The sequence below is a fragment of the Gnatocerus cornutus genome, chromosome 2, assembly GCF_029298725.1.
Source record: "Gnatocerus cornutus isolate USDA-ARS CGAHR chromosome 2, icGnaCorn1.1, whole genome shotgun sequence".
NCBI classification, from domain to species: Eukaryota; Metazoa; Arthropoda; class Insecta; order Coleoptera; family Tenebrionidae; genus Gnatocerus; species Gnatocerus cornutus.
In genome coordinates, this window is record NC_142234.1 from 15105248 (window position 1) to 15133123 (window position 27876).

The 27876-nt window shown below is 34.6% G+C and overlaps 8 protein-coding genes and 2 pseudogenes across 12 annotated transcripts; all 10 read left to right on the forward strand.

Moving 5' to 3' along the window:
• Positions 1-444: 444 nt before the first annotated feature.
• Positions 445-2646, forward strand: LOC148179417 (uncharacterized). The gene is made up of 5 exons (XM_088029716.1): positions 445-467; positions 516-585; positions 1909-2239; positions 2287-2506; positions 2552-2646. Coding segments are annotated over exons 2-5 (633 nt in total). The 5' UTR covers positions 445-467; positions 516-584; the 3' UTR covers positions 2633-2646.
• LOC148179418 (tubulin delta chain-like) lies at positions 585-1880 on the forward strand. The gene has a single exon (XM_088029712.1). It carries the CDS (start codon positions 635-637, stop codon positions 1832-1834), a length of 1200 nt encoding a protein of 399 aa, XP_087885838.1. The 5' UTR covers positions 585-634; the 3' UTR covers positions 1835-1880.
• A 243-nt stretch (positions 2647-2889) lies between the features above and the next one.
• On the forward strand, positions 2890-6102 carry LOC148179419 (peptidoglycan-recognition protein SC1a/b-like). Of its 2 annotated transcripts, none has more exons than XM_088029714.1 (2): positions 2890-3327; positions 5140-6102. In XM_088029714.1, exons 1-2 carry the CDS (start codon positions 3045-3047, stop codon positions 5883-5885), a joined length of 1029 nt encoding a protein of 342 aa, XP_087885840.1. In that variant the 5' UTR covers positions 2890-3044; the 3' UTR covers positions 5886-6102. The 2 variants fall into 2 exon arrangements, with proteins under 2 accessions (XP_087885840.1, XP_087885841.1); XM_088029715.1 differs by lacking the exon at positions 2890-3327 and adding an exon at positions 4475-4653.
• Positions 6103-8442: 2340 nt separating this feature from the next.
• Positions 8443-9610, forward strand: LOC148179420 (peptidoglycan-recognition protein SC1a pseudogene; annotated as a pseudogene). The gene is made up of 2 exons (XR_015769597.1): positions 8443-8590; positions 8664-9610. The product of XR_015769597.1 is annotated as a peptidoglycan-recognition protein SC1a pseudogene (transcript).
• An 879-nt stretch (positions 9611-10489) lies between these two features.
• On the forward strand, positions 10490-14755 carry LOC148179421 (peptidoglycan-recognition protein LC-like). Of its 2 annotated transcripts, none has more exons than XM_088030378.1 (3): positions 10490-11012; positions 12895-13041; positions 13780-14755. In XM_088030378.1, the coding sequence occupies exons 1-3, from the start codon at positions 10613-10615 to the stop codon at positions 14313-14315; spliced, it is 1083 nt and encodes a 360-aa protein (XP_087886504.1). In that variant the 5' UTR covers positions 10490-10612; the 3' UTR covers positions 14316-14755. The 2 variants fall into 2 exon arrangements, with proteins under 2 accessions (XP_087886504.1, XP_087886503.1); XM_088030377.1 differs by having other exon boundaries at positions 10491-11012; positions 12895-13086.
• Positions 14756-15443: 688 nt separating this feature from the next.
• LOC148179422 (peptidoglycan-recognition protein LC-like) lies at positions 15444-16855 on the forward strand. The gene is made up of 3 exons (XM_088029537.1): positions 15444-15904; positions 16090-16269; positions 16326-16855. Exons 1-3 carry the CDS (start codon positions 15520-15522, stop codon positions 16853-16855), a joined length of 1095 nt encoding a protein of 364 aa, XP_087885663.1. The 5' UTR covers positions 15444-15519.
• A 289-nt stretch (positions 16856-17144) lies between these two features.
• On the forward strand, positions 17145-18018 carry LOC148179423 (peptidoglycan recognition protein pseudogene; annotated as a pseudogene). Its single transcript, XR_015769583.1, has 2 exons — positions 17145-17377; positions 17435-18018. The product of XR_015769583.1 is annotated as a peptidoglycan recognition protein pseudogene (transcript).
• A 244-nt stretch (positions 18019-18262) lies between these two features.
• LOC148179424 (peptidoglycan recognition protein-like) lies at positions 18263-19885 on the forward strand. The gene is made up of 3 exons (XM_088030085.1): positions 18263-18393; positions 18440-18625; positions 19176-19885. The coding sequence occupies exons 1-3, from the start codon at positions 18288-18290 to the stop codon at positions 19709-19711; spliced, it is 828 nt and encodes a 275-aa protein (XP_087886211.1). The 5' UTR covers positions 18263-18287; the 3' UTR covers positions 19712-19885.
• A 96-nt stretch (positions 19886-19981) lies between these two features.
• LOC148179425 (peptidoglycan-recognition protein SC2-like) lies at positions 19982-21212 on the forward strand. The gene is made up of 3 exons (XM_088030086.1): positions 19982-20106; positions 20153-20326; positions 20475-21212. Exons 1-3 carry the CDS (start codon positions 20052-20054, stop codon positions 21038-21040), a joined length of 795 nt encoding a protein of 264 aa, XP_087886212.1. The 5' UTR covers positions 19982-20051; the 3' UTR covers positions 21041-21212.
• Positions 21213-21393: 181 nt separating this feature from the next.
• On the forward strand, positions 21394-27745 carry Jarid2 (Jumonji, AT rich interactive domain 2). Its single transcript, XM_088050524.1, has 7 exons — positions 21394-21767; positions 21813-22745; positions 22801-25972; positions 26023-26221; positions 26270-26505; positions 26561-27454; positions 27501-27745. The coding sequence occupies exons 1-7, from the start codon at positions 21688-21690 to the stop codon at positions 27714-27716; spliced, it is 5730 nt and encodes a 1909-aa protein (XP_087906650.1). The 5' UTR covers positions 21394-21687; the 3' UTR covers positions 27717-27745.
• The last annotated feature ends 131 nt before the right edge of the window (positions 27746-27876 follow it).

Here is a 27876-nt window from a genome sequence, read left to right on the forward strand (position 1 = left end):
ATTCGTTAGTTAAATAGAAAAATTACAATAATGAACTCAAAAAATGTATAATATGTAGCTACAATTTTTTTTTATTTCATTACAAATTAGAATTATTTTATTATCTGGTTCTAAGCAGCTAAAACTGGTTTCCGAGTATTAGAATACTGACTAAACCATAGAATCAATATAAAGATTGCAACAGTAAAGAAAAAGAAAAAGAAAATTGAAAATTGCACCACTTTAAAATATGTTATCTTGTTGTCCAACAGATAGCGCGCACATTGATGTCAAAACAGATACCTGTAAAGCCAACCGAAACTGTTCAACGTGTCGATAAAAATATTACCTGCAATTCGAAACGTCAAACAAAAAATGTCAACAATTTAAATCCGCTTGATAAACTAAGAAAAACACTTCAAATTCAAGCTCTGAGAAGAATGAATACTAACGAATTTAATGAACAGCAGCGCCACCACTAATTTAAGGCAAGTAAAAATCTTTTATTTACCAAGCAACAATTTTACCATTTCTAGGCTTTCATCATCAGCTTGATGTTTCTATCACTAGTTTAATACGAAGACAACGACAAGTCTTTATCCGAAAGTATGTAGCTTCAACCCAAACTGTCCCCTCTTGACACAAAATCTCAGAAATGAATGTAGTCACGCTGTTTTATGGCCAATGTGGCAACCAAATCCGAGACTCCTTTTATTCAACTCTTTGCACTGAAATTAACTCAAAACTTAACTGTGATTATCATACTCAATCTTTAGATAAATGGTTTCACGTTACTAAAACCAACAAATGGCATCCAAGATCCGTTTTGATAGACACTGAATGTAAAACTCTGCCTGTGAAGCAAAAAACTCAATATCAGTTCAAAAATATTGTATCCAAATCCTGTGGGGGCTCAGCTAATAACTGGGCTTTCGGTTATTTTGAACAAAGTAAATCACTCTTGGTAGACATAGAAGAATGTGTTAGAAAGGAGTTAGAGAAAAGTGATTTAGAAACGACTTTTTTAAATATTTTTAGTAGCTCGGGGGGCACCGGTGCTGGAGTCAGTAGCGCCGTTATTGAACTTCTAAAAAATGAGTTTCCCCATCAACTAGTCACATCTGCCATAGTACTGCCATACACAACGGGAGAAGTTGTAACACAAAGCTACAACACTTTGTTGTCTCTAGCAAAAATTTATAAAACCAGTGATGCAATTCTCCTGTTTGAAAACGATCGGCTTCATTACACTTGTACCAACTCCTTAAATCTTAAAGACGTGACGTTTGATCATATCAATAATTTGATTTCGAGACAGTTACTTTCAGTTTACCAGCCATTGAATGAAAAGACTGATGTAGTTACGAAATTGTGTGAAAACTCTCAATTTAAGTTGTTACAAGTTAAGTTGGCTCCTCTGTCTAAACTCGATAGAGAGTCTAACTGGAAAGCATTGCTCATGTCTGTCTCGAGACAGTCTCGGTATGATCTGCAGCAAAAGACTCGAGAAAAAATTAATTTGAAATCTAAGAATTTATCGGTGGCTTTAGTATGCAGAGGTGGCAATAGTCCAACTGCAGGCGATTTGAAAACTGTCAAAGACACGAATTCTTGGAAGAATGTGCAAATTTATCATGACAAACGCAAAATCTTCAATCTAGAGAACTGCTTGTCGGTTGTCTCCAATGGAAATAATATTTTCGTCCCAATTTACACACTCTTACAAGATGGTTATAATTTGTACAAATATGGAGCTTATATTCATCATTACAAGCAATACGGTGTTGACGAATCATACTTTAAAATAACCTTTGAGACTGTAGAAAACATTTTAAAAGACTATAAGAATCTGTAACTATTTTATCTGAATATTTTTATATAAATAAAGTGTCTGTGTTTTTATTCCTTTTTTTATCTGACTCCTTTCAGTGGATGATTCCTGGAGTACCGCAGACAAAAAACTTTTATTAATAGCCGTAAAACAATGTGGAACTCAGGATATAGCCGAGATCCAAAAATTTCTCCCAGAAAAAACGATAACAAACATCCGATTGGCATTGGAGACATACTCTCGTTTAGCCTACGAAAAACGGGAGACGAATGAACAACTCCACGCTGACGACTGCGCCATCAATAAGTGGATCAAAATTGTTAAAAAAAAGTCCGAGGAAACTAACGATATGTTTGACATAGTGCCTAGAGTTCTACAGTATATTGCGTTATTTGAAAAGCGACCGTCCGATAAGGAAGTCAATTTAAGGTTTATTGGGTCTGGTTACTTTTTAAATACCCTAAGAATGATTTTAGGGATTGCTACATGACGCTTTCGAAATTAACAGATGGTTTGTTGCCGACCAAGCTGAATCGGACGACGAAGCATTTCTTTTTCAGGAATTTGACGAGGTTGGCGATGAAAATGAAACAGGACGATAACTGTAAGAAGAAGAAATTCGTTAGAAATGTAACGAACTTGGATGGTATTTTCAAGCCGCCGGTTATTAAGACGTACAATCGGAGGAGAAAAGGGGTGAGGTAATGAAAGTAATTGGAGAATAATTGAATGTTTATTTAGCTTAGCGCCGTTTTAAACCCACTGAATGTACCTGAGGAACTTTTGAAGATAAATGAAACGGATCCGGAAGCGATTGAATAAATAAGATGAAGGAATTGTGTTGTTTTCTTTTCCCTTTTCTTTTACAGGATGTATGTAAATTGAGGGACAACCGCATCAATTTTGCGCGTTTGTTAGACTTCCCGTTGGTTAGTCATCCCAAGGAAATGCACACCGCATACACTGCACACCAAAACAATTTCTTTGACAGACCAGTTGAAATGATTCGATCTCCGTCCTTCTCAATATCCTTGTAATATACGTAAATACATCCACTTATGGTTTTCCCCACTACTCATTCTCCGCTATCGCTCAATGTTAACGTTAATTTCATTGTACACCAACAACTAACATGTTTTGTCCTCTCATCCTTTATCTCAAGTAATAAAAAAAACATGTACTTCTAAAAAATTCAGCGGTAATGTGCTTACTCTAATCACAAAAATGTGATCAGATGACCTTGCATGCAGAAGATAAATCAGTGTTAGATGTAGTGCCACTGGGAATGCAAAATTCTGCATTAGTACTTAAAGATGAAGATGGAAATAGTGTCATTACGGATTTGGAGGAATTATCTTCTGGTAGTGAACAACTTGCACCCACTGCAATCAATGTGGAGAACTCCAGTGATGTGATTATAGGGCCAGTGACTCAGTTTAATGGACCTGTTACTATTTACCAAAATGTGGCGGGATCTTTAGCGAGCCTTCCTGCGGATTTGAATAATCATATAAATGGTAGTTATAAATAGAAAATATAATATTTATTTAATATTATCATTTCCACGAAATGAACGAGGTTGTGATAACAAAACTATGGGTATAATGAGCTACGTCAAAACTATTACAAAGAGAAAATATCCGGGAACTGTTAAATTTCAGATTTTGTTAAAAAATTATTGGAAATGTTTAATTTAACATGGCGACTAAATTAAACAGAGAACCACGAGGTACTTACAATAAATAACCGGTTTTTCCTTGATCGCACCTTGTTTTTTGTGTCTTTATTTTGTAATGATCATAGTCGCTTCCGCTGATAGCAAGTGAGGAAATATCATCGTAAGTCGTTTTTATTCGGGTCAAAATTGTCTGTAGATAAAAACAAAAAAAAATCACGGCTTGGTTACGTACACGTGTTTCCAGTTCTTTTATCTCTCGTATTGTCGTTTTTTCTGCCACTTATCCAATCCTTATTGTTAGTGTCTTATTATTTGGAATAATTCTCTAATTTTTCTTCCCCATAATTTCATTTAATTCTCGGGACATGTCTCTAATGTCTCTGTCTCTTGCATTCATGCTTTAATTTTTATACTAAAAAGTACCGTAAATGCTTAAAATCTTCGAACCCAGTGTTGATCGGAATTGTAGTCTTTGCAAGTTTGATACACAAATTTCTCTGCGGTGGAAGAAAAACCAAATCAAATTACTTCTATTTTTTTATTATATGTCTCTTTTAGCTCTGATCAAAATTATGATCTAGCAAATTTAATATTGATTTTAACCGACAGTGGTTCCCGAATTTGAATTTTTGTATTTTTGTTATAAACCTTCAATTAGAACGATCTTATTAATTTATTGAATTACCTGACTTTGCATAAACAATAATATTTATACAGTAATATTCGCATTTTATTTATTCATTTTCAGAGAGACACATCTATGTATAAATAGTAGCCACTTTATTTTTCAGCTATTTTCATTGTTTACTTTTGTTTAATTTTAGACGCTTAATTAAACACTCCCGTAGAAAAATATCAGCTTCAAATCTCCAAAATTAAAATGCGTAATTCTTGAACGATTTCGTGTATATTTTGTTAAATACTTCCTATCAAAACATTCAACCAAGATAGAAATTGTTTACATAATTTACGGTTGAGGTTGAACCGAATTTTGATCATAATATGAAAAGAACAGCACAAGTGAAAACTTCGGCTCACTGTAATCACTTCGTGGTACAATAAAAGCAATTCTCATTAAATATGACAGTGTCTTGTTCACTAATGAAGTTGATTAGAGTTAATTCACGGCAACGCCAAAGCAGTTTTGTGTCTAGGAGCCAAAGTGGTAAGTGATTGTTGAAAAAAATTGAAAAACATATGACAGGCAATGATATTACCAGACAGACATGTTTTATTTTAAAAGTATAATTATTATATCCATTAGCCGCACTTTTACAGACGGAATCACTTAGATAATAAATATCAGTGATTAATTAGTTTTTCTGGATAAACTCTTCAGATTTTAAAGTACCTGTGACCAACAATTATTCTTCCTAGATTGACACAAAATTTGTAAACTCAAAAATAAAGATATTATACACCAAATTAGAACGTTGAATTTCAAACGATGGGAGTGTTTATAAAAATATTTTGCGTCAGCATATCGTAAATCCAATCCGCAAGTAAACAACTAAGTCAACATCATTATTCTACTAATTTTTCCAATATTCTATAACGAACATCTGCCCACCTACGCACTTAATTAGTTCCGATCTAATACATTCAAATCACTATTTAAATTCCGATAAGATTACACCGTTCCTTGTTTCAGGTAAACTAGTCAAATCTGAGAGTACTTCTTCCGACATAGTTCCTCAACAAGCTGAAAAACCAACGAAAACTGTTTACTCAAAACGTGTAAAATGGATTGGTATTTCTTTACTAGTTTTCATCATCCTCGCAGTCATTACAACGGCGACCATTCTTTCCTTTAACACCGAGACACAACTGCCAAAACCGAAGCCAAGTAAAAATGACAACAATGTGGATGATGGCGATGTCCTTAAGCCTGCAGGGCCAGGTTTGATCATATCGAAAAAGCTTTGGGGTGGTCGTCCAGCCTTGAATTGGACTACGCCTCTTCACCATCCGACGCCTTTCGTTGTAATAGCTCATACAGCGACGCCTCAATGTACGACTTTCGATGAATGTTCTTTAAGAGTCCAATCGATCCAGACTTACCATGTTAGTTCGGGGAAGAGTCCAGATATTGGATACAACTTTTTAATAGGAGGAGATGGTAACGCTTACGTAGGGAGAGGATGGGACATCCAGAACTTCCACAAGAACAACTCCATTGGTATTTGCTTCATCGGGAACTACGTGTTTGATGATCTAACCACTGAAATGATCGAGATGGCTAAGAATCTTTTGGATGAAGGTGTTAAGAGTGGGAAACTTTCTGAAGATTACACGCTTGTTGCTCACAACCAGACGTATCCCACTCAGAGTCCAGGAGCTCATGTGTATGCTGTTATTAAAACGTGGCCTCATTTTAAACCTGATCGGTTTTTGTAAACGTTTTAGATCTACTTGTTAAATCAACGATAAAGAATATTGCTAGTCATGAAAATGTGCTGTAATCGTAGATCTAAAAATTGTTTTGTTAAATTTTCTGTGTTGTAATTTGCTTGAAAAGCTAAAAGTGCTTTTAATAAACGCATACGCATACGAATGTAAATTATTTGCTCAAATCTGTAATTCTACTGAAATAAATTTTATTTTCAATTTTGTATCATTACCGTTTTATCTACTTAATTGGATAGTCCTGTTTTTAACACCGCCACCATAGGGTGAGTTTTGCACAATGTTACACTACTTACAGTTTATATAAATTTAAATTTACAAAGAACCTAAAGAGTACACAGTAGTCGATGTTCACAAAAATGGAACTAATGAATCCACGCGTCTACCTGCTTGGTAACGGCCGCATACCACTGATAATATTTTTTTGCCATTATTGTATTTCAAATATTGGAATGTGTCAATTTAAAAATAGTATACAAATTTAAACACAATAACAAACTTTTACGAAAAAATGTGAGAGTTGAAAGTATCTGTAGTAGCGACAACTTATGTAAAACTTTAGAGCGCTTAAACGAAAGGTTGAAGGAAAAAAAATGCGTTTCTGGTGATTATCAAATTAAACATCAAACAGACTTCATAAAACAGGGATTTAAGCGAAATAGAAACCACTGAAATAGATAGGAGTATTTATTATACAGAACGAACCCGAATAAAGTGCATCGATTTTAACTGCAATATTAATATTATATAATAGTAGATATTAATTCTGCAAAAAAAAAATCGAAATTCAAATGGGGCAAAACCCCCCGGATTACCCCTTATTCGACATTTGGGACTGAATTTAATCACTGTTTTCCAAAGATTGCAATAACCGTTCAAACAAAAAACGTTAATGCTCGCTTTTGTCAGATTTGTTTAACTTTCATTTTAATTACCTATTCTAAAGACAGAACACATTTTAAAAATTGGGTATTGCGAAAAACTTATTTGTTTGAAATAAATGAGACCCTTTATTTCGATTGGTTCGTAAGATGATTTTTTCCGTCTCGCTTTGTAGACCAAACTGAAATTTTAATTAGAAACAAAATAATGAAAAAGTTACTTGAAGTTATTACGAAAAATTACCAAATGCCCTCCAGTGGACAATCCACAATGTCATCACGCGTAAATTCAGTTTCACCCGTAAACAAAACACTTTTTAACTTTAGGTGCATTACAACACTTTTGAAAAAGCCACTGACAAAGAATAAAAAAATCCAACTTAAAATAATCCAAATTTTGACAATTTGGCTGTGTAGAACCAACATTTCTTAACCACGATTATTGCTAAACTGACCAGAACTCCGATAATGACATTTTTGGCACTTGTTCATTAGCGTTTTAATTCTCAACTTTTCGATGGCTTGGACTGAACTTGACATTGAACTGGCCTACCCTAATAACAATAAGACTTGTGATATATTGTGGTTAAAATCTTTGCACTTTATTCGGGTTCACCCTGTATAACACACAAGAATATACAATTTTGTTTGTTCACTAAAAAAGATTTTCGAATATAATATAAGATTTTATTCAAAGCCCCAGTTGGTTACAATTAAAGTATTATAAGAATGACAGAACTGACCAGCAGGGGATGAAAATATAGAATTAAAAAATAAACCATAGAAGTCAAAGAGTATCAAATTTCAAAATTCGTTGGAATTGAAGAGTATGACTTCTAAAGGGTCCAAGTGCCAATAATTATTTTTTGTTTACAGAATTGCAAATTATTTTAAAGCTAAATGTTATTATATTTATATAATAAAGATGTGATTTCAATTAATAGTTGTTAGTGCTGCAGACACCGTGTTTTATTCAAATATTTTTTTTTTTTAATTTGACACTTAGACCCTTTAGAAGTTGAACAACTGTTATAAAAAAAGAGTAATTAATTTTTACTAAAGAAAAAACTACACTCGATGTCTGATTAATTTATCTATTAAAATTAGAAGTCCAAAGTTTGTTGCAACGATTTTCATTTTGTAATAAATGCTGGAATCTCCTGTTTGCATCATATTCGATTACATTTTTCTGGTAGACAATTTATTGAATAATAAATCACAAGCAGATAAACTAATTTCTCATTTCTTTAACATTTTATTGAGTGATGAACAATTAACAAATTAATAATAACAAATTATTGATAACCACTCTAGAAATAATCTTATCATTATTTTTATTACTACGAGAAACTGTTCTGAATAAAGTTCAACCCCAATATCATGTTTCGTAAATTTCACCATTGTAAAAATTTTGATTTTTTGTTGAACTTTATAATGTTTTACCCTTTATATTTGATTCTTCTAAAAACTCAAAATCCGCTTTCTGGTCGTTTTTTTCATTTTTTATTAGTCTAAATAACTTGTGACTTTAACACGTTCTTCGAAAGAAAAATATCTCTGCCTGCACAACTGCTGAATTATTTTCCTGACAATCTCTTTTGCCCAGCAGTGCGACTGTATTTGGTTTTTCCTCCACGTCCGCTCTGTTATATGGGTTGTACGTGACTAACAATAATATGAATTTTAAGGGGATTTTTTAAAGATAATTGACATCATATAAAAGTTTGTGGTGTATGACCTGTTGTAGTCTTTATCGTGGTGCTAGTGCTAGTGGATGATACCACACCTATTTACAGTTCAAATATAAAAAAATAAGTAAGTAATCAATAATAATTGCAACATTTTTTGCAACCCATTTACTTCCTTACCAATTTATTCTTGTTTTTAGAATCACTGACATTGTTACTTGGGCAATGGCTGCTACAGTGCTCCCAATCTTATTATCTATGATCATCTTATCTGGCGCTGTAGAGGTCCCTCAAGAAGTTAATTCGATGAATAAAGAACTAGCATCACATGAAATCATCAGTCGCTCACAATGGGGAGGAAAACCCCCTCTCAAAATCGAAAATCTTCCTCATCCAGTGGATTTAGTGATAGTAGCCCACACAGCTACCAATTTTTGTACAACCATCCCCCAATGCGCAAAATTAGTGAAAAGCATGCAAAATTACCACTTTCAGTTAGGATCAACAGACATTTCATATAATTTTTTAATTGGTGGCGATGGAAATATTTATGAAGGACGTGGCTGGGATGTTGCTAATAATTCTCGATTTAACCGTTCTATCACTATCAGTTTTATCGGAAATTATTTGTATGATTACTTGAGCGAAGAAATGATTGACGTTTTCCAGGAACTGCTGAATGATGGTGTTGATCTTAACAAATTGAAAGACGATTTCAAGATTGTCTGTCATAATCAAACTATACATACGCTAAGTCCAGGCGCTCATGTGTATTCGGTTATTGAAAATTTGCCACATTTTAGGGCTGGGTGGCTGTAAAATTCAAAATTGTACAATTTAGATTAAATTTTGCACACATAATTTTAAAATTAGTTACTGGAGAATGAAAAATTTGGCTTCGTACTTCGAGTAGGTACTTAGGGTTGTTTAAACATATAATTAATTATAAGTTCAAGTATAAAGGGTGTATGTAAAATATTCAACGATTGGAAATAACTATTGTCATCTACGGTAGTTTTTAAATGTACTTATTATATAAATTTATTATTAAAATAATTAAATAAAAATGAAAAAAATAGTGAAAAAAACTAACCACAATAATTGAAAGAGTACTCAAGCTACAAAAAAAATAAAAGTTTAAAACCGCCTTGAATTCTTTGTGCATAAATGTTTAAAAATTAAACAAGTCGAACAGGTTTTCTTTATTTAAACAAACATTTACGTCAGATCGGGCCAGTGGCGTACCAGTATTACTAAAATCGTACTTAAGTACGGAAAACTGTTTTTTACTTGTTTTTTTTTCAAATTAAAAAAAATCGTTAAATTCAGATTTCTCAGATCTTCGAAAATTACCAGCGTAATACCTTTATACCTAATATTATTCATTAGGAATAAAATCTAGCTATTCGTACAAATCTGTTTTTAATTTTTACTACCAGAGAAATAATTAAAAAAATCTCAATTACATTTGATAACATAATATTTACCTAACCTTTATTTCAAGATTTTATACTACATAATATTTTCCTCGCTTCTCAGAATAAATTTTTTATTGTCTATGAGTTTATGTTAAATATAACAAAATGTATTTTATATCTAATAGTTGTAGTACATAGTTCTTTATGTAACAAAATCATTTCAAATATTGTAAGTACTAAATACCAAATATATATTTACATTGAGTATAATTTATTGGTGTTAAACAAATTGCCAATATTTACCAATAGCAAACAAGACAATAAATATTGTGTTTGACTGATTGCACATCAAAAAAAACTTATTGACATTGTACAATCGATATTTTTTGTAAAAGATATAATTTTTTTTAAACCAAAGAATGAGTCTAGTTTCGTGTGCACACTCGTCATCGAAATCTTCGGATCTGACCATCGGTAAGCAACCTGAAATCTTTTTTCAAAACACCACTCAGCCTACCCAAATAAATCATAAACTCATTCAAATACAGGTGTCAATATAAAAATTCTCGCTAGCACCAGTGACCTTTAATCTACGCTACTGATTACCTCGATAATATGCAAGCCACACTGTTGCTAAAGAAAGTTGAGTCGCACAGCCGCAGTACAGTGTAACCTCCCATGGCGTAGTGTTCGTAAGACATCGATATTATAAATGCGCTATTCCGCCCGGAATGCCTCCGGAAGGAACGGTGTCTAAACCCTCCTTGAACAACTCCAGTGACGATTCCTCTAGTATCACATCATCTGAAGATGAAACTTGTGACGGTACGATCGTCCTGCGCGAGGACGATCGCCCGGAACCGCCGTCTTTCGGCAATATTTCGGTCGCGAACTCCAGTGATATTCATTTTGGAAACAAAACTTTTTATCAAGGACCTGTAACTATTAAACAATTTTTATACGCAAATGGAAAAGCGATCCATGAAAAGTGTAATGGTGAGATTGTGATTGATGCGACGGATATTAGCGATAATGGACTTGATAATCCGACTTTTGACAATGACTTCCCGGAGAAGACGAATGGCGCAGCGAAACCTGTGGCGCAGGAAAACACTTCGGTGATTGTTAAAGGTGATGAAAAGTGGCAGACTGTTGTATTGTTTGTTGTTCGGTTTAATGATATCGTTGCAGTATATGTAATTACGAGTAATGGTGCAATTAACACATTACTAACTTTATTGATTTTTGCTCGCAGCCAAGAGAAAAATACTTCTCAGAACAGTGATTTGTTTTTAATGTTTAACGCACAAAATGATTTATTTTATGTATGCAAAATCATTACAAGCTTAAACATCAACGTCTCCGATATTTCCTAGATTTTAAAGTTTTTCAAGAAAAATCTAAAGACTGCTACAATATTTGTAAAGATTTTGATTAAAATTGGCATCTTTGGTGCCTCGTTAAAAAACAATGCAGTAATTGACGTTAAATTTGTTTAACATAAAGTTAATGTATTCCAAGTACAAATAAATTAATTGACACACAAACGAGTACAACTGTTTAAAGCTCTCTTATTTTGCAATATTCCGGGTACTACTTATTTATATCACCATTAATAAAGTTTTTATAATATTTATTTTGGCCAGAGTATATCAAATGATATTGACGTAAATGGGAATGATGAGAATTCTCACTGATCTAATATCCGCGTTCTTTACAATTTTCATTGCACATGTTGCTCTATATTTCCCGTACAGTAGAACCTCAATGATTACCTCCACCAAAATGTGAGAAAATTTCGTAGTTTAGTGCACTTTCAGTACATTATTTTAAACAACGTATTAAAAAGTTAATTCGCCATTTGATAGACTCTGTTTTACTTATACCTTTATGTTTATCAATAATTGTGAAAGAGAAATTTTAGCACAAATAATATTTTAACATATTTGACTTGGAATTGGGATATTATTATAAATTATTACATAACTACCATCATGTTACATACTATACACGACCTTCGACAACATTGTTGTTTTTTATAGAAACATAAAATTTAAAATCCAGAACCTATTTCAACATTGTATACGTTATCTTCGCTTCACCTTGACGTAAAAATGTTGATAAATCCGTTTATCCTATCACCCCAAATTAAAATTTTTAACCTAATTATTATTTATTGCAGTATTTTCGTCTACTTTTTTATTAGTATGTATATTTAAACGTTCAAAACAACACACGGAAATTCTCTATCTACATTCCAAATAAGTTGTCAGACAAAAATTCGACGAATTTACGACGCGTGGCACTTTTTGCACGAAGTCGCACGTTGCACTGCTTCCTTTGTGGTCCGGGAATTTTAAAAAACATGATTTTACGTTTTGATTTGTTACACATGTTTATTAACTCTTGAAATGACGCAAAATTGTATGGTTTAACGCAAGCGGAAGCAACACAGTTTACGCAAAAATGGTTATTATGTGTGATGATGATGATTTATCAGGATATTTTTTGTTAATAAGTAGAAAAAACATGGACTTGGTGTATTTAGCAATGACATCAGTGTGGTATTGTGATAATTATTATTAAGTAAGAGTATATTATTGTGGTTAATTTAGGTTTATTAATAAAATAGGTATCGTCTATAGAAAAGATTCTACTTACTTAATTTATTATAGAAGCTTCCTATTCTTTATCAAAACGGATTTTCAAAAGGTCAAATGTCATAAATCTTTAGCTACTTAAATTCTAATTAGATACAACTAGTTGACCACATTTTTAAAAACAAGATGTTACCTCTATTAAAGCAGTCAAGGTCTGAGAAACTTTAATTGCATACTTTGTTAAAATAATAGGAGTAGTAAATAATAAGCATTACTTCCTAATGCAATTTATTCAGTAAAAATACTAATTGAAGACAAACGGGTTCATAGAAAGTTCATACCTAATTCTATGTTTATGTAATGAGATAAATATAAACTAAAAATCAACCAACTATCATTTTTTTTATTTTTAGGTTTCCGTCGCCTCCAGAAGTTTTCACAAGAAAATGTCGTCATTCTAGTCAGTCTTCTTGCTGTTTTGATGATCTCCTTAGCCGTTTTAATGGTCGTTTTGTTATTGAGGCATAACTCTGGCACAAACGAATCTCCATTTACTGCAGGTAGAGATGAACAAGACAAAAATACACCTATCGCAGCACCTTTAGGTATTTTGTAGACTTAAATACTTGACTAACAAGAAGTTTTGCTTATCTTATTACGAATGCAAGTCAACTCTTGTCGATAAACTGATGACCTTCCAAGAGGTTGTTCATAAACTCATGAACAGTTCAATTTTTATAGTCTGGGTTTTTTTGAGTGAACAATCGTTTGATTACCGATTTGTTTTTTACATAAACAATGGCATTGAATTTGAAACGGTTTCAGATCAAGAGGGGTAAATGTAATTTTGACTGTGGGGAAGTTATTTTTTGACTTGCTTCTCCAAAATTTACAAAATTGCAAAGTAGAAAAGTTAAGAACTAACGTTTTATCGCGAAGTCAATATTTTCGATCCTTCTAGATCAACAACAGATTCTTTGAATATCTAGATGTGTTGAAATAAAATCAATTTGACGTTGATTTATACTTACTTACCAAACAATTGATGCGTTTAACTTTTATTCATAAATTATAGCGTTAGAGAACGCAGCATTATTTGTCCTTCCTTCTAACAATGACAAAACCTTGAACAGGTTAAATCTATAAAAATTAAAACTAACATTATGTTGGCACTATCTCTTACACTCATCTTACGAGTTTCATTAAATATTTACATTGAGAAACACATACACAAAATTAATTAAACAATAACCTTCCTTAACTGTATCTAGCATGTATTTATCGAATTGATATTTCAGATCCTCAAGCGAATCTAACGCTTCCTACGAAACTCAAGCTAGTTTCCCGATTGGAGTGGGTTGCTCAACCTCCAGTAGACACCCTAAATAGTCTCTCAACTCCTGTACCTTACGTAATCATCCATCACACAGCGACTGAAAATTGTTCCTCTCAAGCTCAATGTGTTTTCCATGTTCGATTTATTCAAAATTTCCACATAGAAAGTCGTAACTGGTGGGATATCGGCTATAATTTCCTCGTCGGCGGCGATGGTGAAGCCTACGAAGGAAGAGGATGGATGTCTGAAGGGGCCCATACTTACGGCTACAACTCAAAAAGCATTGGAATCGCTTTCATCGGCACTTTTAACAGCATCAAACCACCAGAAAGGCAGATGACTGCTTGTAAATTGTTAATAAAGAAAGGGGTGGAATTGGGGCAGATAAAAAAAGATTATAAGTTATTGGCAGCGAGGCAGCTACAAACTACACAGAGTCCGGGTGCTAAATTGTACGAAGAATTAAAAACGTGGGATCACTGGTCGCCAGGTCCATAGTTGCAATTATTGGGCTCAACAGTACTGGACTTAATGTCCGCGCGCCAAAAATTTATAATTAGAGTCTGGTAGTTGCACTGAAATTGTTATTATAGTAAATTTATGTTATCCATTTTTATAAATTAGCCATAAACAATTTATTACATTTTAATGTTAAATCTCTGGATTTGTACATACGTAGGTAAATATTAATTAAGTATTCGCTATGTACCTACTGATAGATTTTTAATTTTCTACTGAATAGAAGTTATAAAATGTTGTGATCTTATCTGTAGAAAAGTGCTATTTTATTATTTAAATATTTTAAGACTGATGTTATTTTTTATAAATATAACTCAAAGAAACCCAATAAATAATTTAACAGTATTTAAGAAGTGTAAAAGTTTCCCTCATTCTTTTTTTGTTTTTTTAAAGTGCAAAAATAAAATTAAAATTCTGACGAGTTTTATTTATTTTGCTGTTAGAAAATTCAGTCAAAAACTTTAGACACCATTTTTTCAATATGCAAAAATTTTAAATACTTTTATATCGGTTATTATTTGCTTTGGCCCGATTAAAAACAATTTAAGAGATGAAAACAAACCAAATTTGGTGACTCAAAACGTGAATATTTCCGTAAGTGCAGAATCTCTAACGAAATAAACAACACGTAACTATTTTTTACAATGTTTAATTAATTTCCAATTAACACTTCTAATTAGAGTAAACTATTTTAATCAAAATCTGTAATTATTGTAAATAATATAAAAACAGATTACTTTTATTTCATGGCTTCAGACAACAACGAGCTTTACAGTTTGTTAATTGCGAGAAACGGAAATACGGCACAGCGCATCCACCAATTTTCAAAATTAATTTCTTTAAATATTATGAGAAAGTGTTTGCACAAGCCGTTTGAAATCGATCATTTTATACAAAAAAATATATATAAAAAAGTCAGATAATCCACCGAATAGCAAAAATTTCCAAAAATCTTCAAAAGATCCTTTCATAAAATCAGAAATAAATTAATAGATAAATTCTTTCAACCCTTTGTGCTTTCACTGCGCTTGCCAACTTCGTTGGCACGTCATAACATAACTCATATCATAACCATTTGAATTTGTCACCTGACACAGTCGTGCTTACTCACAGTCTTGTGCAAGTCGTAATGAACGATCGTCGTTACTTTGATTTGTTAGAAATATTTTCCCGTATTACTTGAATGTCCAAAATATGCGTGGATGTATCAATGGAATCTTCTTCAAATAGTTATGACAAAGACGTACTTTCTTTCAATCCTAATTCTAGCAATGGAATTGTTAATTTACCACAGAACGGTCTTCCAGGTTCTGCACCTTTGTGTCACAGACAAATCTGTATAGCAGACTCAAGAAATATTCACATAGGAAACAGAACATTTTATCAAGGACCTGTAACTGTTAAACAAATTGTTTACAGTAATTCTAAGACATTACAAGAAAGTGACAGTGAAGTGGTGTCTAATAGGAAAGTTGCAGAAAATAGTGGAGTTAAAAATGGGTTTATCGCGAAATTTTCTCGTGATGCTACCCCAGAAAGTGTACAGGAAAAAAGTGGTCACAAACATGGTAAATATTAAAGACCACAAAAATAAATTTTAGAAAAAATGATAATAAATAATAATAATTTCACATTCCATTTTACAACAAACACCTTATCAAAGCAATGTTGGTATCACTGCACATACTTTCTTTACATTGATAAGAACAATAATTATACAAAACTTCTACGTTGAATTGAATGCTTTTTACAGGATGCTTTCAAGAATATTCTCGGCAACAAATTTTTGCTATTTTTGGACTAATTTCGTTCTGTCTATCCTGTTTAGCCATTGCATTTTTATTAATCCCATACAATTTCAACTTGGACAATAAACCTAGCATCACAAAGGACCCATTATTATCGATCGAAGACATATCTGACAGACCAATAAGTATTTACATTGTTAAAATAAACGCAACATCATTTTCCACTCTTGTTTTATTTCAGATTCTAACTCGACACATACCGGGAAACTCAAAATAGTTGCTCGCATCGAATGGCTCGCGTTACCTCCAACAGGACATCTCTACGCCCTCCAAACAGTCGTACCTTTTGTCCTCATCACAAATACACAAACGGGCAATTGTTACTCCGAAGCTGAATGTATCTTTCAACTCCGTTTTTTACAAAGCACCCATCTGGCTATGGGAGCACATGATATTAAATACAATTTTCTTATTGGAGGCGATGGGAAATGTTATGAAGGGCGAGGGTGGGAAACTCAAAGTGATGACACATTCAACTACAATCAAAACAGCATTCAAATTGCGTTCATTGGATCGTTTGACGATTTTAAACCTCCTCAAAGACAAATTAAAGCTTGTCAAAACTTAATTGCATTGGGGGTGAAATTGGGGTATATTAACACAAGTTACGATCTTCTGGGGAAGAGACAGTTGCAGGAAGCAGAGACGCCAGGGAATAAACTTTTTGACGAAATTAAAACGTGGGAGCATTGGTCGGACAACCCTCAATAAATTTCTAATAAATTAATTAAAAATAAAAATCAGTTGTATTTTTAATCCTAAGTAACAAGAAAAATAATTGGATGATTTCGTAGAATTTTTTAAAATATTTATGCAATCTAGTTGATGAAGTACAAGTCGTTTTTATACAAAAATAGCATTTCGGAAATGTGTAGAAAAACAAGGAATTTGAAATACTTAAAAATACCTGTTTACGATAAAAAGAATTTGTTATTTTTTTTAATTATAGGTTTATCTATTATTTTACCTTTCTATGTCAAACACACCATTTCGTTATTATTCAGTCCAGTAGCAGTCCGCTGAAAAAATAGCTTTCAAACCATAAAATGTCGGTTCCACAAGATTCAAAGAAAAAAGCTGATTTCCTTCACCAAAAACACGTACTTATTTCAATATGTACTCTCACTTTGGTCATTATATTCTCATCAGTGAATATTGTACTTTTTTTTAAGTACAACCATCCTTCAACGATTATCAATATTCGCATTGAAGACGACGAAGATTATGAAAGTGGTAAGTTACACATCTTAATTTGTAAGAAAATTACTAAAATTTCAATTTTGTTCAAAGGACGCCTTTCTGACGCAATTCTCAGTAAACTAAACCAAACAGCGAGCAATATTAACACATCCAAAGCGCCGTTTACACGTGTAAACATAATGTCTCGAGACAAGTGGTTTGCTAAACCAGCCGTTGAAATCTTACCACGTCTTGAATTTCCCATTCCAAACATAGTAATTTACCATACACAAACCACCAATTGCAATTTTCACTCCCAATGTAGATTCAATGTTCGTTTTATTCAAATCGTTCAGATGGACGATCAAAGTTTCTGGGATATTGGTTACAATTTTCTTGTTGGAGGCGATGGTGAAGTTTACGAAGGGCGAGGATGGAAGTTTGGAGGTCCACCAACATATAACCAGCATACCAACAGTCTTGGAGTTGCTTTTATTGGTACTTTTAATCGAATTGCACCGACGAAAAAGCAAATCGCTGTTTGCAAGCAATTGATAGAAGATGGAGTTGATTTTGGGTATATTAGTAAAGATTATAAAGTACTTGCAGCTAAAAATATGAATGCTTCGGAGCGGTTTGGAGGAGGCTTGTACAATGAGATAAAAACTTGGGAGCATTGGAGTAGAAGTACGTAATCTTCTATAGTGGAAAAGCACAGGAAAAGAATAAAGTGACTTTGTGCATGATGTGTACTTTTACAAAATTCGAAATAAATTGAGAATATTTTCCTCTGAGCCACATAACTAAATAATTATGCTAAAATTGAAAGCTATAAACAATAATTTAATTAACCTTTAACCCTCTATTTATAAAAATTGAAACACACATATTAATGTTTTCTAAGAATGTCGTTAACTCGCGAACTGGGACTCCCAGTTCCCCCAGTCTACAACAATTTGGTCGAATGTATTGGCGTCTTACTTTTCCGATAAATTGTCGCAGTCTTGCTGTGGTAGCAATGGCACAAACTTCAATTGAAGAAAGTACAAACAAATCTAAAAATATTAAAGGTCAGTTAGATAAACCTTTCCGTTAATACTTTAAACACGCTTTTAGATGATGTCGCCAAGAATTCACTTCTCAAGATAAATTCAGTAGTTTCAATATGTACTCTAATTTTGGTAATTTTTTTGACGGCAGTGATTATTGTCTATCTTCTAAAACCAAATCAGGATTCTGTTATCACCACTAAATCTGAAGAAGGAAAAGATGAGCCGGTTCAATTTCAATATCGTCATGCAGGTTTGTAAAATTATAAAATATTGTAATTTTTAGAAATATAAACATTTTCTAAAGTTATTCTCCACCAACATGAAAACTCATCATCCCCTATAAATTTGGCCTTTATTTCTCACCCAGAAGGGTTTTCTACAGGGATACACACAATAGCTATATTGGCTAAAGCATTGGGATCGCTTTCGTTGGTAATTTTAACAATATGAAACCAACAAACTGCTTGTAAACTGTTAATAAAGGAAGGGGTGGAATTGGGATACATTGAAAATGACTACAAGTTACTGGCAGCTAGACAGCTACAAAATATTGAAAGTCCTGGAACGGAGTTGTTTGAAGAAATGAAAACATGGGATAATTAATTGGTCACCTACTCTATGAATTGACAACAAGCTATTACTTAATGATTATTTATATCTAATTTAATCTAAATATCTCTTACACTCATCTTACAAGTTTCATCAAATTTTTACATTGAGAAACACACTCAAAATTAATTAAACAATAACCTTCCTTAATTGTATCTAGCACGTGGGTATTTATTGAACTGATATTACAGATCATCAAGCGAATCTAACGCTTCCTACAAAACTCAAGCTAGTTTCCCGATTGGAGTGGGTTGCTCAGCGTCCAGTAGACACCCTAAATAGTCTTTCAACTCCTGTACCCTACGTAATCATCCATCACACAGCAACTGAAAGTTGTTCCTCTCAAGCTCAATGTGTTTATAATGTACGAGTTATCCAAAATTTCCACATAGAAAGTCGTAACTGGTGGGATATCGGCTATAATTTCCTCGTCGGCGGCGATGGTAAAGCCTACGAGGGAAGAGGATGGATGTCTGAAGGTGCCCATACTTACGGCTACAACTCGAAAAGCATTGGAATCGCTTTTATCGGCACTTTTAACAGCATTAAACCACCAGAAAGACAGATGACTGCTTGTAAGTTGTTAATAAAGAAAGGGGTGGAATTGGGATACATTGAAAAAGATTACAAGTTACTAGCAGGAAGACAACTACAATTAACTGCAAGTCCTGGTATAAGGTTGTTTGAAGAATTGAAAACATGGGATAACTGGTCGCCTACTGTTTGAGTTAACAACAAACCATTACTACAAACTGTTTGTAATTTCAATTTTTACATCCAATATTCAGTTAGAAAAGCTCAAAAGAAGAATTTACCTTTACTTGGAATGTCTTTGTTAATAGTTAATCATTGATTACTAAAATTAAGATACTCGCGTCAATATGCGGGTATTCTAAAGACACACTGCTTATTAATTTACAAACTGGAATTCTCAATTTCCCACACTCCACGCCGACAACAGAAGTGTTTAGTGCATATTAGGTTCTTACTTTTTGCGTCTTACATAGTTCATCTATTGTATCGATACATTATTACTTGATGCAGTAGTAGGTAATGATAGTGTTTTAATGATGGAACAAACTTCAATGAAAGAAAGTCAAAGCGAATCGAAAAATATTAGAGGTCAGTGAAATAAACATTTCCGTTAATACTTTGAGCACACTTTTAGATGATATATTGATCGCTAGGAATTCAATAATTCTCAAGATAAATGCGGTTGTTTCAATATGTACTCTTATTTTGGTAATTGCCTTGTCGTCAGTAATCATTTTCCTCCTTCTGAAGCAGAATCGCAATTGCGTTGTTACCAGCATATCTGTAAATGGAAGAGATAGTCAGAGCGGTGAGTTGATTTACCAGTAATGGTGACCTTCCACAACCAGCTGGAGTTCAAGCAAATTTTTTTATTTTTTATTTTTTATCACGACAGAAAAATTTTGCACTTAAAAAATGGTTCAGTGTACTTACATAAATGAACTTGTACTTTATAGACATGCTGAAAAACCCTGAAGTTGCTGTCCAGCAAAACAAAACACCAGCATTCCCTGAAAAATTGACCATAATTTCTCGCCAGGAGTGGCTAGCTTCACCACCTACTTCTGATCAAGAATTTATCGCTTCCTCTGTGCCTTATGTGATTATTCACCACACAAAAACAGCAAATTGCTCTTTCAGAGCTCAATGTACCATCGCTATTCGTGAAATTCAAAATTTTCACATGGAAACTAAAAACTGGTTTGATATTGCTTATAATTTTCTTATTGGAGGTGATGGTGAGGTCTATGAAGGACGAGGGTGGGCAACGAGAGGTGCACACACACAGTATTACAATGTCAAAAGCGTTGGGATCGCTTTTATTGGTGATTTTGAGAAGATTAAACCACCAATAACGCAAATAAGGGCCTGTAAACTTTTAATAAAGAAAGGGGTAGAGTTGGGCCACATTAAAAAAGATTATAAGTTACTGGCAGCAAGACAACTACAAACAACAACAAGTCCGGGCACTACACTGTATGAAGAATTGAAAAAATGGGACAACTGGTCGCCGAGTCCATAAGTGTAAAACTTTTATAAGATATTTTTATTATTTGCCAAATGATATAAATTGTATGTTCATAATTATTATGAAATAATAAATACCATTAATTCAGACAAGCACATCCACCATAGTTAAAATCAACCATTTCTTACATTTACACTGAAGAACTTAAAACCTGCAAAATACATTATATTTGTTTATCTCTTAATTAACCATTTCCATGACAGTTGTTTTTTAAATCCTAAATATAAAGAAATTTACAACAAAAAATTTAAAGTAAAAAAGTATGACAACTTCTTTAATTTGAATTTTTCTTTTTCTTCTTCAGACAAATTTGAATTTAAAAAATCGTAGTACCAACCGTTCAACCAAAATTTGGCATTTGCCGGCAGGTGTACCAACACCTAGTCTCCACTGTAAACAACAGTAAATTCGCGATTTAATCCAAAATGTTGCGCGTGTGAGTGATTCCACAACAAAGAACTCTCAACAAGAATGTAATTTTGTTAGAAAACACCTGTACATTCTTTTCTCTCCTTTAGTTTAACGATACTTTTTAAAATGAAACAGTGATATAAAAAGATAGGTTATGTTGACGGATGACAACTGTGATGCGCTAGGTTTTCTACAGAAGCCTGGTTTAGAATAATATTTTTTCTAATAAAATGGTAATAAATCGAAGCGAAATGAAGAGAAAACGTCGTGACGACTGCCCCTCTCCCATACTCGACGAAAGTCCTAAAAGGTTGGTACTTCATTGCATCCACAGAAATTATTTTTTTCCTTTCAGAACAAAAGTACATGCACAGCGCAAATTCGCGCAAGGGTCCAACGTTAACAGCCCCGTTATGACACCAGTTAAAGAAATTGAAAAACAAGAGATTGATGTTCTCCCAGAACCTGTGGAACTTCTCCCAATAAAAAGACCCAATACTGAAGACTTTCTCACGTTTTTGTGCTTTCGGGGGACGCCGATTTTACCACCGAGTTTAAACTTCTTCAACACAGCCTCCATTGTAGATACCAATGGTCAAGTGCATGAAATTAAAAGTGAGTCTCCTAAAAATGGGCCTATTGATACATCAGCCATTAGTAAATCAGGATGTGGATCATCAGAACGCCCATTTATAGCTTTTGGGGTACGAAAAAGAGCCGATCCTATTGTAATTAGCCGGCAAATGGACAAGAAACGACGCCACGCTCTTGCTCTACAAGCTTTACGTAGAAAATACCAGGAACAAAGAATGGCGAAAATTCGAGCGGTTACCATCAGCAAACTATCAGAGAAAGTCACGAATAAAACAATTGTACGCTCGAATTCAATCACGAAAACGGAGACCATCACTAAGAAAAGTAGTACCATTACAAAGACTAAGCCCGTCGTGGAGACTCCTAAAGATGATAAAATGACAACACGATCGTTGAAGACGAGCTTAAGAACCCAATCAATTAAGCAAAAAATGTGTTTACGGAGCTTCAGAGGGAGATTTGTACAGAAGGAATTGCAATTTAGGAACGTGAAGAAGAGGGCTCTACCAGTAAAAGTACTCACTAAGAAAAAAGTTAAGAAGGACGAAGAGGATGTTAAGAAAAGCGAGTCCTCTGATTATTCTTCAGATGATGAAGAACCCCTGTCTAAGCCTGAGAAAAAGACGGTTAAAGTGGTGATGCCCAAAATTGCCAAAAAGTCGGCTCCAGGACCCAAAAAACCCGCGGAAATAAAGTAAGTTTTTTGTCTTTTAATTTTATTTTTAACCCAATTTTAATACAATTTTTAGTTTCAGAATAACTCGCTCTAACAAGTTTCTCAACACCAAGATAGTATCGCGAAGACAACAACTCAAGCAACGTATGATAATGTCAACACCTAAGACCATCATAAAACCGAGAACTCTAAGGTCTCATACAGCCCAAAAGTCAAGATTGGGGTCAGAAACAAAACCAAAAGTTCTTATCAAAAGCAAAAAAGACATTGAAAAAAAGGAAACGAAAAAAGAGTCAACATCTGCTAATACTTCTATCAAAAAACAAGCTAAAACGGACAATTCCAAGACTGACAACAAGGAAAACAAAAAAGAAGAATCTGTTACGAAAAAAGAACAAAAAAGCAACCAAAACCAGAAGAAAGATTTAAAATCACCTGAAAACTCAACAAAAGACGCAAGGACTGTTGAAACCTCCAAGAAAGTTGCTAATAAATCCACAGAAGCACCGAAAAAGGCAGTTTCCTCTGTAGTTGGGAAATCCAAATCGGAAAAAACTTTGACGAAAAAAGAAGAAGAGAACACTAAAAAAACAAAACCATCTGAACATAAAATCGATTGTCAGACGAAGAAAGAGGTTTTAACTAAGAAGAAACCTGCGGTAGTATTGAGAAAAAGCAATCCAAAATCCGAAGAAAAAAAGGAAGACACCAAGAAAACTGAGGCTGCAAAAACTAATTGTGATCTCAAGGACAATACAGAAACGAGAACTTCTCAAAGACCAACACGAAAAACTAAAGAAGCTGCCGCCATTTATATGGAAATTCTGAGCCATAAATTAGTGAATGAAAGCAGAATCGATGACGATAACGTATCAATCGATAGTTTCCCCGAATTACCCAATGTAAAGAAAACGGAACAAAGAGAAAACGAACTAAAAGCGAGAGCAAGATCGGCAAAAACGTCAGAAAGCGAAGGCGAAATTAAAAAACCTGTTAAAAAAGAAAAAGAGGAGGCCACAGAAACGAAGACTCAAAAAATGAGCGACAAAAAGAAAACAACACCGAAACAAACTGAAAAGAAGAAAGATGTCGATAAAGACGAAGATAAAAAGCCGAAATGTGGTAACGATGAAGATCCTAAGAAACCTCTGCTTGAAATTAAGAAAACTGTTAAGGAGGAAGTTTGTGACAGGAAGACCAGATCAACGGATAAGATCGAGAAAGTCGCTTCGCCTCAGTTAGAAAAAGTGAAAGAAATCGAACTCAAAGTCCATATCAACACAATTGATGTAGAAACGGAGAGTAAAAAAGTGAAGATGGAAAACAAAGAACCACCGGTGAAAAAGAAATGTGTTGAAAAACCCCAGGAGATCGATTTTGAATCTGAGTCATCCGATGAAGACGACATCAAAAAAGAAAAAAGTGCAAAGACGAACGAGGATGGAACGCGACGACAGACTAGAAACTCGTCACAAAATATTAGACACATAAAAAGTGACGATTCGGACGAGTCATTTCGTGCTGACATTAGAATCCCCAGAAAGAAACAAATTACAAGAAGTAAAGTCAAATCGCAAGAGAGCGACAACGAAGACTCTCACAAATCTACGAAAAAATCGCTGAGAGGAAATACTCGCAGCTACAGAGAATCCAGCTCTAGTGAATCGGACGTTTCCACGACTTCCGATGTCAATATAGTAGTAAAAACATACAAGAACAAGAAATTTACTAAAACCAGAAGCCACCAGAAAGAGGATCCCAGCTTTAGCGATTCTGATGAAGAACCGCTTTCAAAATTGGCAGCTGCGACCAAGGACTCCACTCCTGTGGCCAAGGAAAAAGTTCAAGAAAAGAAAGCCGGCAGTGAAGAAAAAGAGAGTTTTGTTAAGCCGAAACGAGAGTGTGCGAAGAGACCTCAGAATTACCTAGCCATGCTGTCATCGTCTGAAGAGGAGGATTTCCTAGATTTTAAAGTAAAAATTGAAAAACCGAGGGTCACAAAGATTCCAGAAAGTACTTGTCCTCATGTTCCGACAACTTCAGATCTCTCGTGTAAAGACATCGGACGCCGCTTTGGTAAAGGAAAAGTTAACATGTCAACTGAACAAATCGAAAAGTGGTTGAAAGACGCCGCGATGGCAGGAAGCAGTGTGAAGAACGAAAACGATGAGATGCTAAAATTTGGGGAAAAAATACCAACAGAGACTTCCCACAGTATCGCCAGTTCTATCGACACAGAAAAATTAAAAACGCTGCTTATAAGTAGTAACAGTAAAGCAGAGACGGATGTCGACAAAAAGCCTCTATCGCCAAAACTCGACTCTGATAAAGACAGCGAAAATAAACAGTGTCCACCAACAAAGGCTTTGATAATAGACCGGAAACTGATTTTTCGAAATAAGGCCAAAGGCACTGATATTAACATCAAAGCGTTTTCTGCTAGTAACGAAAACAGCGTCTACGCTTTCGGTGAAGAAGCTGAAGACATCATGAAAACACCTTTCAGACGACCTTCGAGACGTCCCTCCAGCACCGCCACTTCTAGGTCTGAAGATGAGTCGTCTCGATTCGAAGAACCACCGAAAACCGCGCAGTTCCGTAAACCTCCTCTCATGAAACAAGACAACAAATCTGAACCCGGAGAAGAAAAACCGCAAACTGAAGAACCCGCTTTTAATACACCATCTCAGCCCACCAAAACCAAAGTAGTACCTCTGAATTTGAAGATCGAAAAAAAACCAGCCTGTACTTCCATGACTCCGCCTTCTACAAGTTTAAAGCATCCCTCCAAACCAAAAACTTCTGATATCTTGGATGATGGAAAGTACAAAGTTCCGAGCTCTCCTAGCGCGAGTTCTTCATCCAGCGCCAAGTTGTACAAGAGACAAACTTCGAAATGTCGAGCAGCGGAAATTTTACCGGTAAAACTTCCGGATTTCCCGCTTGGTGGGGCTTGTGGACAGCTAGTGGAAGCTCCCACTTTTCATCCCACGGAGAAGGAATTTCAAGATCCTTTAGAATATTTCGAGAAAATTAGACCAAAGGCGGAGCAGTTTGGTATTTGTCGGATAGTACCTCCCTCAACTTTCAAACCTGAGTGCAAAGTAACTGATGACATGAGATTCACCGCGTATAATCAGTTTGTGCATAAAATGTTACACCGGTGGGGACCCAATTTTAAAGAGCTGATGGCGATTAAGAAGTATTTGTCAACGCAGAACATTAGCTTGACGCATTCTCCATGGGTGAGTAAAATTTCTGCGGTGTTAAAAAAATAAATTTAATTAATTTTCAGATTGGTGGAATGGAAATTGATCTTCCCCGCTTGTACCAAACAGTCCAATCCTTGGGTGGGTTGAAAGAAGTAATAGAGAAGAAAAAGTGGCCCAAAGTGTCAGAAGCGATGAAAATCCCAAAATCCGCGCAAGACCGAGTTACCAAACTAGACGACATCTACTGCAAATATCTCTTGCCTTATGATACTCTTTCGCCAGGTAATTTTACCACAATTATTGATTATCGGATTTACATTAATATTTTAGCTGAGCGTGAAAAACTATTTGACGAGGTGGAAACGGAATGGGCTAAACGCGAATCTAAATCTTTACTCAAAGCGCAGCAGAATGTCGATGAAACCGTTGAAGAAGAGTCCGAATCTGATGACGAAGCTGAAGAATGCATCGTCAAGGGCCGTAGCATGGCTTTGAATGCCTTTTACAGAATTGCGCGGAACACCATGAGCATGTGGTTCAAAAACCAAGAACCTCCAGCTGAAGAGGTAAGAAACTATCAAAAGACGCTGTACTAGTAAGCATTGTCCTTCCTCCATCCAGGTGGAACAGGAGTTCTGGAAGCACGTGACAATGAAGCAAAATCACATTTGTGTCCACTCCGGCTCTATAGACTCCGGAAATTGGGGCTACGGTTTTGCAGTAACAAAAAACAGTCCCTTTGCTCGCCACGCCTGGAATCTCAAAGTTCTCACAAATAACAGTGGCTCCGTGCTGCGGTGCATAGGTCCCGTGATGGGTGTGACGGTACCAACTTTACATGTAGGAATGGTTTTCAGCTCGTGTTGTTGGTACCGAGATCCCCACAGTTTACCATGGATCGAGTACTTACACACTGGAGGAAATAAAATCTGGTACGGAATTCCCGATTCCACAAGTTCCGCATTCCACGCCGCTTTGAAATCCATGGTACCTAACTACTGTCGAAATAAAAGTCTGTGGTTACCATCAGACACTGTGATGGTACCCCCGAACCTTCTGGTTGAGCATGGAGTTTCTCTAACTCGAATTGTACAAGAACCGGGTCAGTTTATTATCGTTTTTCCCAAAGCCTTCACGTCGAGTTTGAGTACCGGTTATGTAGTCTCAGAGAGTGTCTACTTTGCTCCGTCGTACTGGTTAAAGACTGGCAAAACCGTTTTTGATGAACTACGAAATAGCTGTGAACCGTCTATGTTTTCCTTTGATAAGCTTTTGTTAAGTATAGTCAATGATGCTAGGTCAAATGTAGAAGTTTTAAAGCAAATCATACCTGCTGTGCAAGAACTCTGTGATAAAGAAAAATCAGCGAGGGAGAAATTGAAGAGTTTAGGAGTGGTTTTAACGGAAAAGTTGCCTCTCCCTGAAGCACCTCAAGTGAGGAAGAAAAAGAAACTCCTCAATGAAGATGGAGAGTACGAGTGCGAAATTTGTAGAACCAATCTCTTTGTTTCTATGGTAAGATCATGAAATGAGTAACTTGGTTTCTTAAGTTAGCTTCCAGGTCACTGAATCACAAGAAGATGCAGTTTACTGCCTAGACCACGCAGCTGAACAAGTAGAAAAAAATAAAATACAAAGCAAACACTGCAAACTTATGTTCACCTACGACCAAGACGATTTAGACGGATTGATTGAGAAGATCAATTCGGCCATCACCAACAAGCTTCAAAAGAAAGTACCTAACAAATTTACAGGGTTGCCTACCCTGTTAAAATGAAAGAGATTAGATTGTGCAAAATTTTATTTTACATAGTAGAGTAGTATTTTTCTAGGTTAATATTTATTAATACTGATTGACCCATTTTATTGAGTGTGAATTTATTACTATCTTTTTATTAATACATTTATTTACACACACTTCATACAAATAGTTTTGA

Bases quoted from the DNA above. Each gene is read 5' to 3' on its own strand.
- Jarid2 (XM_088050524.1), top strand. From the start codon at position 21,688: ATGGTAATAAATCGAAGCGAAATGAAGAGAAAACGTCGTGACGACTGC. The intron at 21,768-21,812 runs GTTGGTACTTCA...TTTTCCTTTCAG, and splicing joins CTCGACGAAAGTCCTAAAAG to AACAAAAGTACATGCACAGC. The intron at 22,746-22,800 runs GTAAGTTTTTTG...TACAATTTTTAG, and splicing joins AAAAAACCCGCGGAAATAAA to TTTCAGAATAACTCGCTCTA.
- LOC148179417 (XM_088029716.1), top strand. The intron at 2,240-2,286 runs GTTTATTGGGTC...GAATGATTTTAG, and splicing joins GATAAGGAAGTCAATTTAAG to GGATTGCTACATGACGCTTT. The intron at 2,507-2,551 runs GTGAGGTAATGA...ATGTTTATTTAG, and splicing joins ACAATCGGAGGAGAAAAGGG to CTTAGCGCCGTTTTAAACCC.
- LOC148179425 (XM_088030086.1), top strand. From the start codon at position 20,052: ATGATGGAACAAACTTCAATGAAAGAAAGTCAAAGCGAATCGAAAAAT. The intron at 20,107-20,152 runs GTCAGTGAAATA...GCACACTTTTAG, and splicing joins CGAATCGAAAAATATTAGAG to ATGATATATTGATCGCTAGG. The intron at 20,327-20,474 runs GTGAGTTGATTT...TGTACTTTATAG, and splicing joins TGGAAGAGATAGTCAGAGCG to ACATGCTGAAAAACCCTGAA.
- LOC148179419 (XM_088029714.1), top strand. From the start codon at position 3,045: ATGACCTTGCATGCAGAAGATAAATCAGTGTTAGATGTAGTGCCACTG. The intron at 3,328-5,139 runs GTAGTTATAAAT...TCCTTGTTTCAG, and splicing joins TTTGAATAATCATATAAATG to GTAAACTAGTCAAATCTGAG.
- LOC148179424 (XM_088030085.1), top strand. From the start codon at position 18,288: ATGTATTGGCGTCTTACTTTTCCGATAAATTGTCGCAGTCTTGCTGTG. The intron at 18,394-18,439 runs GTCAGTTAGATA...ACACGCTTTTAG, and splicing joins CAAATCTAAAAATATTAAAG to ATGATGTCGCCAAGAATTCA. The intron at 18,626-19,175 runs GTTTGTAAAATT...CTGATATTACAG, and splicing joins ATTTCAATATCGTCATGCAG to ATCATCAAGCGAATCTAACG.
- LOC148179418 (XM_088029712.1), top strand. From the start codon at position 635: ATGAATGTAGTCACGCTGTTTTATGGCCAATGTGGCAACCAAATCCGA.
- LOC148179421 (XM_088030377.1), top strand. From the start codon at position 10,613: ATGCCTCCGGAAGGAACGGTGTCTAAACCCTCCTTGAACAACTCCAGT. The intron at 11,013-12,894 runs GTGATGAAAAGT...TTTTATTTTTAG, and splicing joins CACTTCGGTGATTGTTAAAG to GTTTCCGTCGCCTCCAGAAG. The intron at 13,087-13,779 runs GTATTTTGTAGA...TTGATATTTCAG, and splicing joins ACCTATCGCAGCACCTTTAG to ATCCTCAAGCGAATCTAACG.
- LOC148179422 (XM_088029537.1), top strand. From the start codon at position 15,520: ATGTCCAAAATATGCGTGGATGTATCAATGGAATCTTCTTCAAATAGT. The intron at 15,905-16,089 runs GTAAATATTAAA...TGCTTTTTACAG, and splicing joins AAAAAGTGGTCACAAACATG to GATGCTTTCAAGAATATTCT. The intron at 16,270-16,325 runs GTATTTACATTG...GTTTTATTTCAG, and splicing joins CATATCTGACAGACCAATAA to ATTCTAACTCGACACATACC.